A 12,092-nucleotide genomic window follows, 5' to 3' on the forward strand; every position below is an offset into this window, starting at 1 on the left:
TCTACCAGCACGTCCAGCGATTTAGCTGAAAACATCGGAAGATCCCTTTTGTCGGCCATCCAAAGGTTCAGCAGTAGTGGACTCTCGGCAGCTGCTGGCTCCACTTCACAATCGCTGCAGCACATGTCCAGCCAAATCGCTGGACATGCTGGTAGGCAAGAAGTGAAGCAGCTCATGGCGGTGAGAAGTGACCATCATGGGAGAGCAGACACAATCTGACCACTACCGGCACACTTTTGCACCGGAGTATGTCTGTGAAGGTTCTCAGTCATCCAGGTCATCGTAGTCTAAGGAGCTTGGAAAGAAAAGCGTCTGGACTTCTTTGAGTTGCTTGAAGACGTTTCACCTCTCATCCGAGAAGCTTCTTCAGTTCTAAGGTCAAATGGTGGAGAGTCCCAGATTTAAACCCAGTGGGAGTTTCCCCCCAAAGAGGGACAAAGGACCCCCTAATGATCCTCTACTTAATCACATGAGCCAAGGTGTGAAAGCGGGTGTGGGTCACAATCAGCCAGGGTTTCAGGTGAGCTCATTGTGAAACCTGGCCCCACCCTATCATGTGATTTCCTGAGGTCAGGTGGCCCAGGGTGTGAGTGGGCGTTAAGGTGTCTGGGAAGGGATCGCAAAACTGGATTATAGATGGCAGACAGCTGGTGTCGTAAACCACCGCCTCTGTTCAAAGATGGTCGCTCACAGTGGACATAGATGGCTTCTTTCACTCCTCTTTCAAACCATCTGTCCTCTCTGTCCAAAATGTGAACGTTGGCATCCTCGAAAGAGTGACCATTGTCCTTTAGATGCAGATGAACTGCTGAGTCTTGTCCCGTGGAGGTGGCTCTTCTGTGTTGTGCCATGCGCTTGTGAAATGGCTGTTTGGTCTCTCCAATGTAGAGGTCTGGGCATTCCTTGCTGCACTGTACAGCATACACCACATTGTTAACTTTGTGTTTAGGAGTTTTGTCTTTCAGGTGAACCAGTTTCTGTCTGAGCGTGTTGCTGGGTCTGAAGTACACCGGGATGCCGTGCTTGGAGAAAACTCTCCTGAGTTTCTCTGATACACCGGCTACATAAGGGATGACAATGTTGTTGCGCCTGTCTTTCTTATCCTCCCTCGCTGGTGTCTGATCTTCTTTTCTTTGCCTCTTTGCTGACTTTATAAACGCCCAATTAGGATAACCAGTTTTCCAGTGCTTCCTTTACATGTGTGTGTTCCTTCTTTTTTCCTTCAGGCTTAGAGGGAACATGTTCTGCCCGGTTGTGTAGGGTCCTAATTACTCCAAGTTTGTGTTCCAGAGGGTGAAGGGAGTCAAACAGGAGGTACTGGTCCGTGTGTGTGGGCTTCCGATAAACTTCAATGTTGAGGTTGCCATTCTCTTCAATGTGCACAGCGCAGTCCAGGAAAGGCAAACAGTCGTGCTTTGTGTCTTCCCTAGTGAACTTGATGTTTTTATCCACAGCGTTAATGTGCGCGGTGAAGGATTCCACTTCTTGTCTTTTGATTTTGACCCATGTGTCGTCTACATATCTGTACCAGTGGCTGGGTACTCTCCCTTTAAAAGAGCCAAGAGCCTTCCTTTCCACTTCCTCCATGTAAAGGTTGGCTACAATAGGTGACAAGGGGGAACCCATGGCACAGCCATGTTTTTGTCTGTAGAAACCCTCGTTGTATTTGAAATATGTAGTGGTGAGGCAGAGCTCTAACAGTGTGCAAATCTGATCGGGTGTGAAGTTGGTCCTGTCCTCCAAGGAGCTGTCTTCTTGTAGTCGTTTTCTGACAGTCTCCACTGCCTCCGTGGTGGGTATGCAAGTGAAGAGGGAGACTACATCAAAGGACACCATGGTTTCATCTGGGTCCAGGGTAGGTTTCTGGACCTTGTCGGTGAAGTCGGTGTTCTTGATGTGATGTGGGGTGTTCCCCACGAGAGGTGCTAGGACGGTAGCAAGGTGTTTCGAGATGTTGTAAGTGGCTGAGTTTATGCTACTGACAATGGGTCTGAGTGGATCTTAGGAAGTCCGTAAATGCAGGGTATGGCATCCCCTGGGTAAAGGTGGTGATATGTAAGGCGGTCAATGATTTTGTCTCTTTCAAGGTCTTGAAGGCAAGCTATAACTTTCTTTTTGTAGCTGCTTGTGGGGTCTCGCTTTAAGGCTTCGTAGGTATTGTTGTCACTGAGGAGAGTAGTGATCTTTGTGTGGTAATCCGTTGTGTTTAGGACCACGGTGCACCTTCCCTTATCAGCTGGTAATATAGTGATGTTGTGGTCTTTGCTCAGGGATTCATCTGCATCTAAAGGACAAAGGTCACTCTTTCGAAGATGCCAACGTTCACATTTTGAACAGAGAGGACAGATGGTTTGAAAGAGGAGTGAAAGAAGCCATTTACGTCCACTGTGCGCGACCATCTTTGAACAGAGGGAGTGGTTTACGACGCCAGCTGTCTGCCATCTACAATCCAGTTTTGAGATCCCTTCCCAGACGCCTTAACGGCCACTCACATCCTGGGCCACCTGACTTCAGGAAATCACATGATAGGGTGGGGCCAGGTTTCACAATGAGCTCACCCGAAATCCTGGCTGATTGTGACCCACACCCGCTTTCACACCTTGGCTCATGTGATTAGGTAGAGGATCATTAGGGGGTCATTTGTCCCTCTTTGGGGGGAAACTCCCACTGGGTTTATATCTGGGACTCTCCACCATTTGACCCTTAGAACTGAAGAAGCTTCTCAGATGAGAGGTGAAACGTCTTCAAGTAAGAAGTCCAGACGCTTTTCTTTCCAAGCTCCTTACACAATTTTGCACCGGAGGTTTTCGTAAAGCTTATATTTTGGTATTTCTGTTGACCCGTACAATAGATTTGCATGTTATGGTAAATGGTAAATGGCCTGTATTTGTATAGCGCTTTACTAGTCCCTAAGGACCCCAAAGCGCTTTACACAACCTGCCATCCACCCATTCACACACACATTCACACACTGGTGATGGCAAGCTACATTGTAGCCACAGCCACCCTGGGGCGCACTGACAGAGGCGAGGCTGCCGGACACTGGCGCCACCGGGCCCTCTGACCACCACCAGTAGGCAACGGGTGAAGTGTCTTGCCCAAGGACACAACGACCGAGACTGTCCAAGCCGGGGCTCGAACCGGCAACCTTCCGATTACAAGGCGAACTCCCAACTCTTGAGCCACGATCGTTAGCTAAATATTTACTTTCCTGTAACATTTAGATTGAACATTTAACGTTTAAATTTAACATTTAGATTTAAATATAATATTTAGATTTAACATTTAGATTTAAATTTAATATTTAGATTTAACATTTAAAATTGTGTTTTAAATATGAAAAGTTACAAATATTTTACTAAATGTTGTAAAAAAAATGACTCGAAAAAACATGTTTTTGTAAGGTTTTGAGCTAAATGTGGAAAAATGTTGATGTTAATTTCAGCATGTTTCACTTTACAAACGGTGCCCCATACTCCTCTGGTGACCTCTAATCTAATTCACTGTGTTTAGCCTCTATAGACACTTGAGCACTTTCAAACATCACGTGAACGCATCGATTGGATTGGAAGCACTTGTGAGACTGAGACCGGTCCGTGTGGGTCAATGATCTCTAGAGGTGTGATGCTGGGGAGGCGTGGCTCCCCCAGCTGCGTGTTATTGGTGGCCGAACTGTAAACGGCCCAGAGTGGTACCTCAGAGAGCGGCGCGCAGGACTCACTGCAGCCAAGTCCCGCTGATGCGCGATGCCTCGTTTTACTGTACACATTCGAGATGAGTGGCTGGCAGTGCCCTGCCGGGACACTTCCAAAACCATCCAGTGGCTCGGACAGGAAGCGCTTAAACGTTACATAAAGAACAAACCGGACAACGGCGGCATCACGGCTGTGAAAGACACTCGTTTTGTTGTGCGCAGGTGCCAGGGTTTGGGTCTGCTGGACGCGGATGACACCATCGAAGATGTACTGGAGGATAACGACTTTGTCGAGCTTGGTAATAACTTTCTACACGAAGAATGCATATATTAAAAATGTGTGCAACACATTTAAAAGACGGTGACGATGGTTTACCTTTAACTCTGCTTCAGTGATGCGTAATTGTGTATAATAAGTAATTTACTTTAAATATAACTACTGTGTGAACCAAGGGGGGAATGCACACATTGTGATTTATTTTCCTGTGCATTTCAGCTATTGAAGGAGATACCATGTCTCCTGACTTTATTCCGTGTGAACCGGGAGTTTCTCATCTGTATCCTTAAACTTGTTGGATATTTGTGCCATAGCAGCTGTAGTAGGTGCTGTAGTGTGCACTAAAAACGATTCAATCTTTTTTTAATGCCATTTTTTCTTCACATACTGTTTTAATTTCGGGTTAAAATTGTCCTTGTGGGAAATTATAATTAATCTGAGAGTGACACTACATTTTGCCAAATGTTATCCTTAATTAAGTTTGTCAACTAGCACGGCAGCATACAAAGAGCCTGAAGAGGTAAGTGTATTTTCCGATAAAATTGAAAACATATTCATATCATATTAACTAACTCCGTGAAACGTGAAACTCTCTGTCCAGTATATTTCTTTAGATGGCAACAGCCTGACGTCAACAGATCTCATCAACTTAGGCAGAGGACTCTACAAGATAAAGGTAATGATCAACAAACCTCTTTTGTTGTCCGTAACTGCTCCGTTGTAATCTTTTACTTGATCCAATGTCTTCCTTTATCATTGTTTTTTAGCTGACTCCTGAGGCAGAAAGAAAGGTTGTGCAATCCAGAGAGCTTTTGGACACCATTGTCAAAGAAAACAAAGGTTAAAATACAGTGATTCAGTGCAAATGAGCTTAATTTAAACTGGCTAAATTACAGTATCTGGAAAAATAGGAGACTTTGTGTGTTCAGTTCCCTATGTGTGTTCTCCCTGCAGTTGTCTATGGGATCACAACGGGTTTTGGCAAATTTGCCCGAACTGTCATTCCTGTCAGCAAACTCAAGTAGAGTTTTTAAGTTGTCCTTAAATACATTTTACGATCTATTTCTGGTCTTTGTAATCACCCACACAGAGCCCTTTTTGTTTGTTGACTGATGCCATGCACTTTTCGTTCCACAGGGAGCTCCAGGAAAACTTGGTGCGCTCACACTCAGCAGGTGATGACACTCTTTGTGACGCAGATATGTTGATTTTAATGTTTTCAGGCCCTCTGTACGTCAATCATCTTAATCAGAGTTATGCTGTGACGCATAGGTGTGGGGAACCCGTTAAGCCCAGAGAGGACCCGCATGTTGCTCGCTTTGAGGATCAATGTTTTGGCCAAAGGGCACAGTGGTGTTTCTCTTGAAACCCTCCAGGCCATGATCCAGGCCTTTAACGGTAAGCTTCAAACCAGTTAGCTGATGTGAGATATCAGCTTCAGTAAACTGTGGATAACTTTATTTAAGGACAGGGGTAGGACAGCTGTCATAGGACTTACTTTTGTCTCCATAACTTTGTCCCCTCAGCCTCCTGCCTCTCCTTTGTCCCTGAAAAGGGAACAGTAGGTGCTAGTGGTGACCTGGCACCCCTCTCTCACCTGGCCCTCGGACTCATGGGAGAGGGAAAAATGTGGTCTCCCACGAGCGGGTGGGCTGATGCCAAATACGTAAGCTCAGAGTGACTTTTCAGGAGTTGTAAAACAAGAGGGCAACTACTATCGTAGGAAAACGTGTCTCTTGTTTACAAGAGTGAAAGGTTTCAGGGTGCAAATGGAAACATTGTTTGCTTTCTGATGACCCTGGACTTTTTACATGTTTTTCATCTTTCATTCCTGACCAGGTCCTGGAGGCACATGGACTAAAGCCAATATCACTAAAACCTAAAGAGGTAATGTTCAAAAAAAAAGAAAAGCTCATCTATTTGATTTGTCTGCACTGTTGTGATTTGACCCAGAGTTCACTGATAACAGATTTTGAAGTATAAACTGCATTTGCATCATAAATATACAATAAAATACATATTAGGCCAAATATATGGAATTAAAATAATTTTAGCAAAATAAAAGGTAATATGAGGGTTAACTTGTAAAAATAATGACACTGTAAAAAAATCCTTAAAAAAATTATCTTTGCAAAATCCCTGCGTTTTGTTTATATTTACATTTTACACACCTACTCAAATTTTTTCTTCTTTTGCAATTGGGGTTGTACACCCATCTCAATCTCTGGGATTCCCTAACAGGGTCTGGCTCTGATCAATGGGACACAGATGATTACCTCTCTAGGGGCAGAGGCCGTGGAGCGAGCCCAGGCGATTGCCCAGCAGGCAGATATTATTGCTGCTCTCACCCTGGAGGTGCTAAAGGGAACCACCAAGGCCTTTGACAGTGGTGCGCAGAAGCTATAAACCCGAAGAAAACCAGAAACTAGATGAAATTATTTACCTCCAATTGTATAACTGCACTACATGTCATCCATCCTTATTCAATTTCTGGTCTCTTCCCACAGACATCCATGCACTGCGGCCACATCCGGGGCAAATAGAGGTGGCTCAACGCTTCCGCTCACTGTTGGACTCTGATCACCACCCATCCCAGATTGCAGGTTTGATGAACATCAAATAGTATTCATGTAAAGTTCTGATCACTGCATTTTACATTTGTGTGCCTTCCTCCTCCCGAAAACTTGTTTGCATATTAGAAATGCTCTTACCACTGGCAGTGGTTTCAGAGTTGCACCACCTCAAGATGAGATGCATGAGTTACTGGGGGTGCATTTGCCAACAGGCATTAATGGAGTATAGCCTTCTAATATCATGCAGCCTTAAATATGCTGTGTTTAATGAGTGTCATTTTGTTCTGGTGTGTTCTTACAGAGAGCCACAGGTTCTGTGACAGAGTCCAGGATGCCTACACCATGCGGTGCTGTCCTCAGGTAACCCCAAGTTTATTTATAAATCCCCAAATCACAGGTTTCTCCCACAGCGTTTTAAAGCTTCTGCAGCTTCTAGATGGGAAAGGGAAAACTTCTCACATGATAGATAGTGGGTCTACCACATAGAAAGCAGATATGGAGCTGCAGCAAAACTATGTTTGAGCATCGTACATCTCTTTCTGAGTGTTATGTCCTCTCTCTGCTCGCAGGTTCATGGAATTGCCAATGACACAATTGCATTTGTCCAGAATATCATCAACACAGAAATCAACAGTGCCACTGACAACCCTGTATCCTTTTCTGTCTTTCAAACTAGAGGAAAAGACTGATCTATGAAATTTAGCCAGTTTGGTCTCAAGTCTGATAACTGAAGTTGGATCTGCCACAAACTGCACACAGGATTTTACTGGAAATCAGTTAATTTTGTCTTAACGGTCTCACCAGATGGTATTTGCAGAAAGAGGTGAGACCATTTCAGGTGGGAATTTCCATGGGGAATACCCAGCTAAGGTATGTAGTAATAAGATAGTTTGTTTCGGTTCGCTTTAGATTTGATTCTTCTTTCTTAAACAACTGTTTTCTTTCTCATAGGCTCTGGATTTTTTAGCCATTGCAGTCCACGAGCTGGCTTCAATCAGCGAAAGGAGGATCGAGAGGTTGTGTAACCCCTCTCTGAGTGAGCTGCCTGCCTTCCTCGTCAACGAGGGTGGACTCAACTCAGGCTTCATGATTGCCCACTGCACTGCAGCCGCCTTAGGTTTGTGTGAAAAACATGAAGTAACATATAATCTCCTACTAAATTATTCCAATTTCAATGAGATTATGATAACATTATTTACTAAACAGGCTTTGATATTGAATATTACACTTCAGAGTGCATTTTTTAATAAAAGATCTAATGTTATAAATTTGTAGGGTTTTTTTTTTTTCTTCTTACCCAATATTTGAGCAGGAGCACTGACATTAATCTCAACTCTTTCACGCTGTTCAGTTTCAGAAAACAAAGTTTTGTGTCACCCATCATCTGTGGACTCTTTGTCTACTAGTGCTGCCACGGAGGACCACGTGTCTATGGGAGGATGGGCTGCTAGGAAGGCCCTGAGGGTAATAGAGCATGTGGAGCAAGGTAAGGTATAGCATTGTTAAATTATGTACACCTCACAAGTACTGGGTTGGCTTAATTCTTTGTGCCACAGATTCATCAAGGAGCTGGAAACATTCCTCATACTATCATGACAGGCGCTGCCGGTTTGTCTCCACATCCATCACGTAAATCTCCTGCTCCATCACATCCCAAATGTGCTCTGTTGGATTTAAATCTGGTGACTGTGAAGCAAATTCACTGTCATGTCTAAGAAGCCACTTTGAGATTATCTGAGCTTTGTGTCTATCTTCTGATGTAAGAAGCATTTAAAAGATGAACAATATGTAAGATTTGGTGTTTAAACAATGCTCAGTTGGTATGAAATGGTTCAAAGTGCACCAAAAAACGTTCCCTGCACCACTCCATCACCACAACCCTGAGCTGTTGATAAAAGGCAGGATGGATCCACGGTTTCATGTTGTTTATGCCAAAATCTGACCCTACCAGTCATAAGGATCTAACTTTTGCAGTAGAAATCAAGACTCATCAGACCAGGCAACATTTTTCCAGTTTTATGTGGTCCAATTTTTTTTTCCTTGTGAAAACTGTACCCTTAGTTTCCTGTTGTTAGCTGACATAGATGGCACCTGAGTGGTCTTCTGTTAATGTAGGCCATCTGCTTTAAAGTGTGATTTGTTGTGTTTCTAATGAGTAGCAACAGTATTTGAGTTACAGTTTCCTTCATATCAGCTCAAAGCAGTCTGGTCACTCTACTGTGATCTTTGGCATTAAGAAGGCATTTTCACCCAGAGAACTGCCACTCACTGGATATTTTTTGGAAAATTCTTTCTAAACCCTAGAGATGATTATTTGGGAAAATCCCCAGTAGATTAGCGGTTTCTGAAATACTTGGGACAGTCCATCTGGTGCCAACAACCATGCCACGTTCACTTAAATCATCTTTCTTCCACATTCAGATGCTCAGTTTGAACTTCAGTTGGCTGTCTTGATCATCTCTCATGCCTAAATGCACTGAGTTGCTAACATGTGACTGGGTGATTAGACATTTGTGCTAACGAGCAACTGAGCAGGTGTTCCTAACAACGTGATTCTGTGATTATGTATAATAATTAATAGATTTATGGTGGGGAGTCCTAAAATTCCAATAAAACTCTATACAGACAACAAATAAGTGAGTAAAATGATTAATCTGTTCCATAGTTCTGCTGCATTACCACTATCAGATTTACAAATAACCAACTGTTTTTACTGTAACTCTTTGAAAACAACAAGCGTCCCTGAATCAAAGAGACTAACCGGTCAGTTTCCGCTGCTTCTGTTGCAAAAAGTGCAAAGGTCGCTGCTGAAAACCATGCCAGTGTACACCGACAAGACAAAACCGCAGGTTACTGGGCGGATACAGAGGTTAACCTTAAACCAACAGGTTTTAAAAAACAGATAAATGATTAAACTATCATCAAATATAATTTATCTCTGTGCTTAAAATTATTTTCTCCGTCTTTTGAAAAAAGTTTGAGGAAAAAAATCCACAGTTCTTGTAAGTCATGGAATAAACTAAAGGCTCAAACAGCAGTAAAAACCCATAGATGGCTTTCAATTGGCTGTGATCTATGTTATTTAATGTTTTCAATATTTATCACTAAAATGAGAGATATATTTTTGGGATTTGGCCAAACTGAATTGATACTTCCTGTTACCAGTCCTTGCTATAGAGCTGCTGGCCGCATGTCAGGGCATCGAGTTCCTCCGCCCACTCCGTACCACCACTCCACTGGAGAAGGTCTATGAACTTGTTCGCAGCGTGGTCAAGTAAGTCAAACAGATGCGGCCAAGGTACAAAATTTTGAGCCTGTTGAAACTATATACCTAATAGTTAATATTTACCCGTTGTTCCACTTTCTCCTTTTACTCTCCTGCTGTTAAACAGACCGTGGATTAAAGACAGATTCATGTCGCCTGATATCGAAGCGGTTCACCGCCTGCTACTTGATCAAAAGGCAAGTTCTAAAAAGTTGTTCAGTGCACGTGCTCCACGTGGCATGTCGTTAAATGTGCTTATATTTTCAACCCAGGTGTGGAATGTGGCCAAACCTTACATTGAGAAGTACCAGACAGAGTACATCCCCGAGTCCCGCCCCGTCTCTCCCACTGCCTTTTCCCTGGACTCTCCGGCCTCCCCCAGGAAGCGTGTTCGCCACGAATGAAAGCACACGCCAAACAAGTTTTAGGTTTTTTTTGGCAATTACTTCAGTCACAAAAAAACAAAGATCCTACACAGTGATCTTGGTCAACACCACAGTTAGTCAAAAGTGTGTGGCCATTATCTGAGACCAACTGGAGCAGAATGGGAGAAACGGATCCTTACGCTTCACTGTGACACTTCACTGATAAGAGCGGTGTGCAGGCTCTTTCTTTCTTGCATCTGAGTTTGTTGGATTTGTGAATTTTCTATTCCCATTAAAGAATTGTTAGAAAGTCACCCAAACCTCAGGAGATGTGATTTCAGGATGCTGTATTCTTATGTCCCTTGAAGACTAAATGTACACACTGACTTCTCTCACGAGCTTATGAACTGGCTATTCTACATACAGAATATTATGCAAGCAACTACTGACCCTGTGCACGAGAAAATGCTAACTTCCTGGTTTGAGACCGGATGTAGGGTTGTACATTTCCGGTAGCTTTACTTTGCGGTCAATCGCTACTGCGAAGATATACAAAATCATGTCCAAAACTCGAAAACGGAAAGATCGCATGAAGTTACAAAGAGCAGAAGGTGGGAACACTCACCGCTGTTGTGTCATAAAAAATCTAATGATCAATTTTGACGTTTAAAGAGTTTAGATCGATCAGTTGTTTACATCACTCAACACAAGCAGAACTGCATTACTGCAGCAGAAAACTCGTCCACATTCAGAAGCACATCTCTGTATAGTGACTGGTCTTGTGATTTAAACAGGCAAATGTTCAGCATTCAAACTACAGGTGAAGAATAGTTAAACCAGATGTTTCCCCCGTTATGTCGAGATCAGCTAGTCAAGTACACACCTACACAGCATGTTAACAAACCGTGAAAAAAATGAATGATTGCTGGTAAAGGTTTCTACACATTAGCATTTACGAAGGGTATGTTGTGATTTACCTTCAAAATTACAGCGGTCCCTCACTATAACACGGTTCACCTTCTACCTCACTGTTTCGCAGATTTTTTAGTGCAAGTTTGCATGCTTTTTTACATCACAATGTGTCCTGTGTCCTGATCGCTGCAGACGATCTCCTCCGTGACGTCTCTCCTGTACAGTACAGAATCGCTGCATCGATCGCTAGCAGTGTGACTCTGAAGTGCAGTACTGTATGTCCACGAAACGTTTTGCACCGTCAAAAAATAAAATTGGCTACTTGATTTCACCTATTGCTGGTTATTTTTTAGAACATAACACCCGCGATAAACGAGGGACAGCTGAGAAATATAACATTTGAATCCCTTTTCTCTTTTGCTCTGAGGCACAGGGAAAAAATATCGACAAGTTGATGAACATCATTTACAGATATATTGGGTAAATGCCCAAGACATCTATAGAAATGTAAATCGCCGCTTGATTCATTCATTTGCTTAACTTGTTTTGGACCGTAAACAGGTCGTGAATAGGACACCGGAAACAAAGCTCCCCACAGGAGTTTCCGCACCGGAAGTAGCATATGCTAACGTGCACATAGTCAATCGGGTTTACTGCACCTTACCCTGATGTACATTCCACTTGTTTATATCTAAACTTTTTTGTCCCTTTTTAAACGTGCCTAATTGACTCTTTATTGTCACATGATTTCTTCTTGTACAATTTTCAAGTCATAATTATCTTAGCACAACCTGTGATTTTGCTGATGTATTTTAAATCCTATTTAATTGTCATTAATATATTTCCAGCTTAACATAATTAAAGTTTTTAAGCGTTCCTATTCTCATCCATTTAGGTCATGTTGTGTGAATAATGTTCCTTATACTATTATCAGGGACAGAGAGGCAAATTTGTAGAAATATATCTCAAAAATCAATCAAACCTGACCGTTTTCAGTGAAGTAACA

General features: G+C 42.9%; 1 protein-coding gene across 2 annotated transcripts; it reads left to right on the plus strand.

The window, feature by feature from the left end:
* Positions 1-3,703: 3,703 nt before the first annotated feature.
* hal (histidine ammonia-lyase) lies at positions 3,704-11,860 on the plus strand. Of its 2 annotated transcripts, XM_080874939.1 has the most exons (20): positions 3,704-3,993; positions 4,191-4,251; positions 4,464-4,491; positions 4,573-4,647; positions 4,739-4,811; positions 4,926-4,992; positions 5,109-5,146; positions 5,244-5,369; positions 5,498-5,637; positions 5,811-5,858; positions 6,213-6,360; positions 6,479-6,574; positions 6,846-6,904; positions 7,114-7,194; positions 7,349-7,414; positions 7,496-7,661; positions 7,896-8,030; positions 9,710-9,818; positions 9,937-10,006; positions 10,082-11,860. In XM_080874939.1, exons 1-20 carry the CDS (start codon positions 3,747-3,749, stop codon positions 10,211-10,213), a joined length of 1,965 nt encoding a protein of 654 aa, XP_080731065.1. In that variant the 5' UTR covers positions 3,704-3,746; the 3' UTR covers positions 10,214-11,860. The 2 variants fall into 2 exon arrangements, with proteins under 2 accessions (XP_080731065.1, XP_080731066.1); XM_080874940.1 differs by lacking the exons at positions 3,704-3,993; positions 4,191-4,251; positions 4,464-4,491; ... (1 more) ...; positions 4,739-4,811; positions 4,926-4,992 and having other exon boundaries at positions 5,127-5,146; positions 5,224-5,369.
* Positions 11,861-12,092: the final 232 nt, after the last annotated feature.

This window comes from Rhamphochromis sp. 'chilingali' (assembly GCF_963969265.1).
Source record: "Rhamphochromis sp. 'chilingali' genome assembly, chromosome: 2".
In the NCBI taxonomy this organism is placed as follows: Eukaryota; Metazoa; Chordata; class Actinopteri; order Cichliformes; family Cichlidae; genus Rhamphochromis; species Rhamphochromis sp. 'chilingali'.